Consider the following 3,462-nt stretch of genomic DNA (forward strand, 5'->3'; position numbering starts at 1 on the left):
GGCGGAGGGAGGGGCGGCGGTGACCAGTGGCGGCGGCGGCGGCCGGAAGGAGGGCGGCGGCGGCTGGTGACGGCGGCGTGGAGGAGCGGCGGCGGCGGCGGCGCGGAGGCGCGGCGGCGGCGGCGGCTAGGGTTAGGATCGTGCTGCGATAGATACCATGTAGAAGTACAAAATATGGGCTGTGCAATCTCGATGTATTGATCGGTGCACCAGGCACGTATATATAAATACAAAGGTGGACCACAACCTCAACTATACAAAGAAAACAGAAGGTGGGTCCTATACACAAATATACACGTACACAATATACTCAACACTTTGCATCGTCGTCGTTGTTGAGAGGAGGCGGGTCTCGCAGCTGCGCCGAGGGCTGGTGGATGCAAGACGATAGGAGAAGGACAACCGGGGGACTGAGTTGCTATGAATTGGACGGGCCACATGAGATCCTAATCGAATGGCTGGCTGGGCAGATGATTTCTCTAGGAAATCGTCTGGTTGATCCGTAGCAGCCACCTTCAAACAATGGCGAAGATTGTTTGCAAGTTTTAGAGAAAGCGAGAAAGTGAGCGTGGAGTATTGGTGATAGGTGGTGTGAAATTGTCCCTAGGGAATTGAGTATGACACTAGAAAGATAATCGTCATTCCGGTTTTATATATGGGAGAGGCCTATGCTAAAATACTAACTGTACTTAAAATTGTTCGTATTTATGATTGAAATCCTAGCAAGTACCTGCAACTATTAGGAATTTATTACATATGATCAATCTCCTCTAAAAACATAACAAATTCACGGTCATCTAAAAATTTGGCTCAAGACATACATGAACCTAAACATGGCAATGAAAGAGTTATGGAACACGGATTCATGGAAAAAAATTGGGATATGAGTAGAACATACCGTAGATCATTCACTCGGAAGGACTCGAACTAAAAACGAGTAGGGAGAGGGATCCGATGAAGCTTTGGAGAGATTTGGAGGAAGAAAAAAAAGAAGAGATCAAAAATTAGGGTAGTTTTACCTCTTCTTGGGCTGATATGAGTGAAATTGGACGTGGAACGAGTGAGTGCGCTCATACAAGCGTTGTCAAACGCCCTGGTTTCAAAATCCCGCTGAAACGCACCTGGTACGAACGACAATACGAGCGCTTGCATTTCTCCTTTTGTAGGGCTTGCTTGTGTTGTGGCCCCAGCAAACTATGTGTGTCGGTTTGTTGGTATTCCTTGTTGGACCGGTTGGTTGCTTTATTTATAAAGCGGGGTGAAAATCTGTTTCGAGAAAACCGTGTAACACACAAAATTATCATTTCTCCTTCTATAGGTTCTACTAAGACGCTTACATATAACTATTGTGAAATGTTCACAACAAAATTCAAAATAGTATTATTATCTCAACGGAATAGGCTAAGAATAAATCTTAGTTGACTCTACAAATTTGTTCATATGCATCTGAAAAATATCGGCCGCTTTGTAATAATTTGACAAGAGTTCAAAGAAATGTCAAATCTTGCACTGATCTCTATGCATGGTGGGCGATCAGCAACTATTCCCTTCGTCCTATACTAATGTAATAGCGATTTTTATAATACACTAGTGCAAAAAATGATCTTATACTATGGGGCACACGAAGTACGTACCTGGCAACATGTTTCCTTTTTTAGAGTCCAAGAAACACAAGTTCTGCTAATTAATTGTAGCCCAAGTCATCCTAATTTATACCGAAGATAATAAAGTGTTCCCGTATCAACACGATCTCTCTCTATCTCCAGCGGCGTTGAAACATGAAATAACCATCCCCCCTCAAAAAAAATGAAATAACCATCCCCACAAAAAAATGAAATAGACATACATATATATATACATAGCATACACCTGCGCCTGTTATCCTTGATAGATTAGATCTGCGATCTCCTTTGCTCCAATCATGTCTTCGTCGATCAAGCCAATGTCGGCGCTGGTGTCCGCCCTGCGCAGCGCCGGGCGGCAGCACATCACCGCGTCCACCGTCGCCGCGAGGGAGCCGGTCACCGGCTCCCACGTCTTCCGGATCCACGGCTACAAGCAGGTGAGGAAAACGGTCCCCAACGGCACGGCGGTCGAGTCACCCACGTTCGACGTCGGCGGCCACCGCTGGAAAGTACAGTGCTACCCGAACGGCGACCGCAAAGAGGCCGACGGCTCCACGTCCATCTTCCTTACCAGCCTCGGCGACGCCACGGCAGAGTTCAAGCTTAGCGTGCTCGACCACCACGGGGAGCCCTCGGTGAATGGAGCCGTGCAGCAGCAACGCTACTCGGCTAATCGCTACTGGGGCTGGATAAAGTTCCTCGACAAGGAAAATCTCAACCATAGTAAGCATCTTGAGGATGATTGCCTCACTGTCCTTTGCGACGTCACCGTCGACCCCGGGCTGCGCGCGGAAGCCGAGGTGGCGGCGGCGCCGCCGTTCGACCTGCGCGGGCAGCTCGCGGAAGCCCTCTGGAACAAGCACCCAGCGGACGTGACGGTCCACGTCGGCGGCGAAACCTTGGCCGCGCACCGGTGGGTGCTGGAGGCCCGGTCCGCCGTCTTCAAAGCGGACCTCGAGGGCAACGCCACCGGCGAGCTACGTGTCGACGACATGGACGCGGAGGTGTTCAAGACCCTGCTCCAGTTCATGTACACGGACAGCCCGCCGCAGCTCGATACAATGGCGGAGGCGGACAACCAACTTCCGAACCAGCAACTCGATCAGGCCGAGGCAACGTCGAAGGCGGAGCGGCTGCTCGTGGCGGCGGACAGGCACGGGCTGGAGGACCTGAAGATCGCCTGCGCCAAGGCGCTGCGGCCGCGCGTGGACATGGGCTCTGTGGCCGCCATGCTGTCGCTGGCTGAGCGGCATGGCTGCGCCGTGCTCAAGGAGGCGTGCATGGACTTCCTCTCTTGTCCCGGTAATCTGAAATCCTTCATGGCCACCGATGGATTTGAGCAGCTCAGGGCAAGCTGCCCTTCTGCCGCGCTGGATCTCGTCATTAAGCAGCTCCCGTGATTCTTCTGCCTAGAAGTTTCATTGCTCTTTACATACAGCTTTTAGCAACAGCATTCTCGTGTCGATATATTCCCTATGTTCGGACTTAATTTATTAGGGAGCTCCTCGTATTTTAGGTCAAACTTTTACTATAGATGTTACTCGCCAAAATATAAGTGATGATTGTTACAAAAAGTTATTGTTAGATTCAAATTTGAAAGAAGTTCTTGATGGCACTCCCTCTGTCCCAAAATATTGTGCTTAATTATTAGATTTTTTACAAGTCAACTACTATTATAAATTTTGATCAATTTATAGGAGAAATTCTTTACATCTAAAATACCGCCTGGTCGTTAGATGGATTTTGTTTTGAGATTTGCACGTCCCACTTATATTTTTGAGACAAGATTAATTCACGGACTTGTTGGACGTGTGATTTGTTTGATGTTCTTGCTAAA

General features: G+C 48.9%; 1 protein-coding gene across 1 annotated transcript; it reads left to right on the forward strand.

The window, feature by feature from the left end:
- The first annotated feature begins 1,776 nt into the window (after positions 1 to 1,776).
- On the forward strand, positions 1,777 to 3,203 carry LOC123064704 (BTB/POZ and MATH domain-containing protein 2-like). Its single transcript, XM_044488124.1, has one exon. The coding sequence runs from the start codon at positions 1,922 to 1,924 to the stop codon at positions 3,023 to 3,025; it is 1,104 nt and encodes a 367-aa protein (XP_044344059.1). The 5' UTR covers positions 1,777 to 1,921; the 3' UTR covers positions 3,026 to 3,203.
- The last annotated feature ends 259 nt before the right edge of the window (positions 3,204 to 3,462 follow it).

This window comes from Triticum aestivum, chromosome 3B (assembly GCF_018294505.1).
Source record: "Triticum aestivum cultivar Chinese Spring chromosome 3B, IWGSC CS RefSeq v2.1, whole genome shotgun sequence".
Lineage (NCBI taxonomy): Eukaryota > Viridiplantae > Streptophyta > Magnoliopsida > Poales > Poaceae > Triticum > Triticum aestivum.

Bases quoted from the DNA above. Each gene is read 5' to 3' on its own strand.
- LOC123064704 (XM_044488124.1), top strand. From the start codon at position 1,922: ATGTCTTCGTCGATCAAGCCAATGTCGGCGCTGGTGTCCGCCCTGCGC.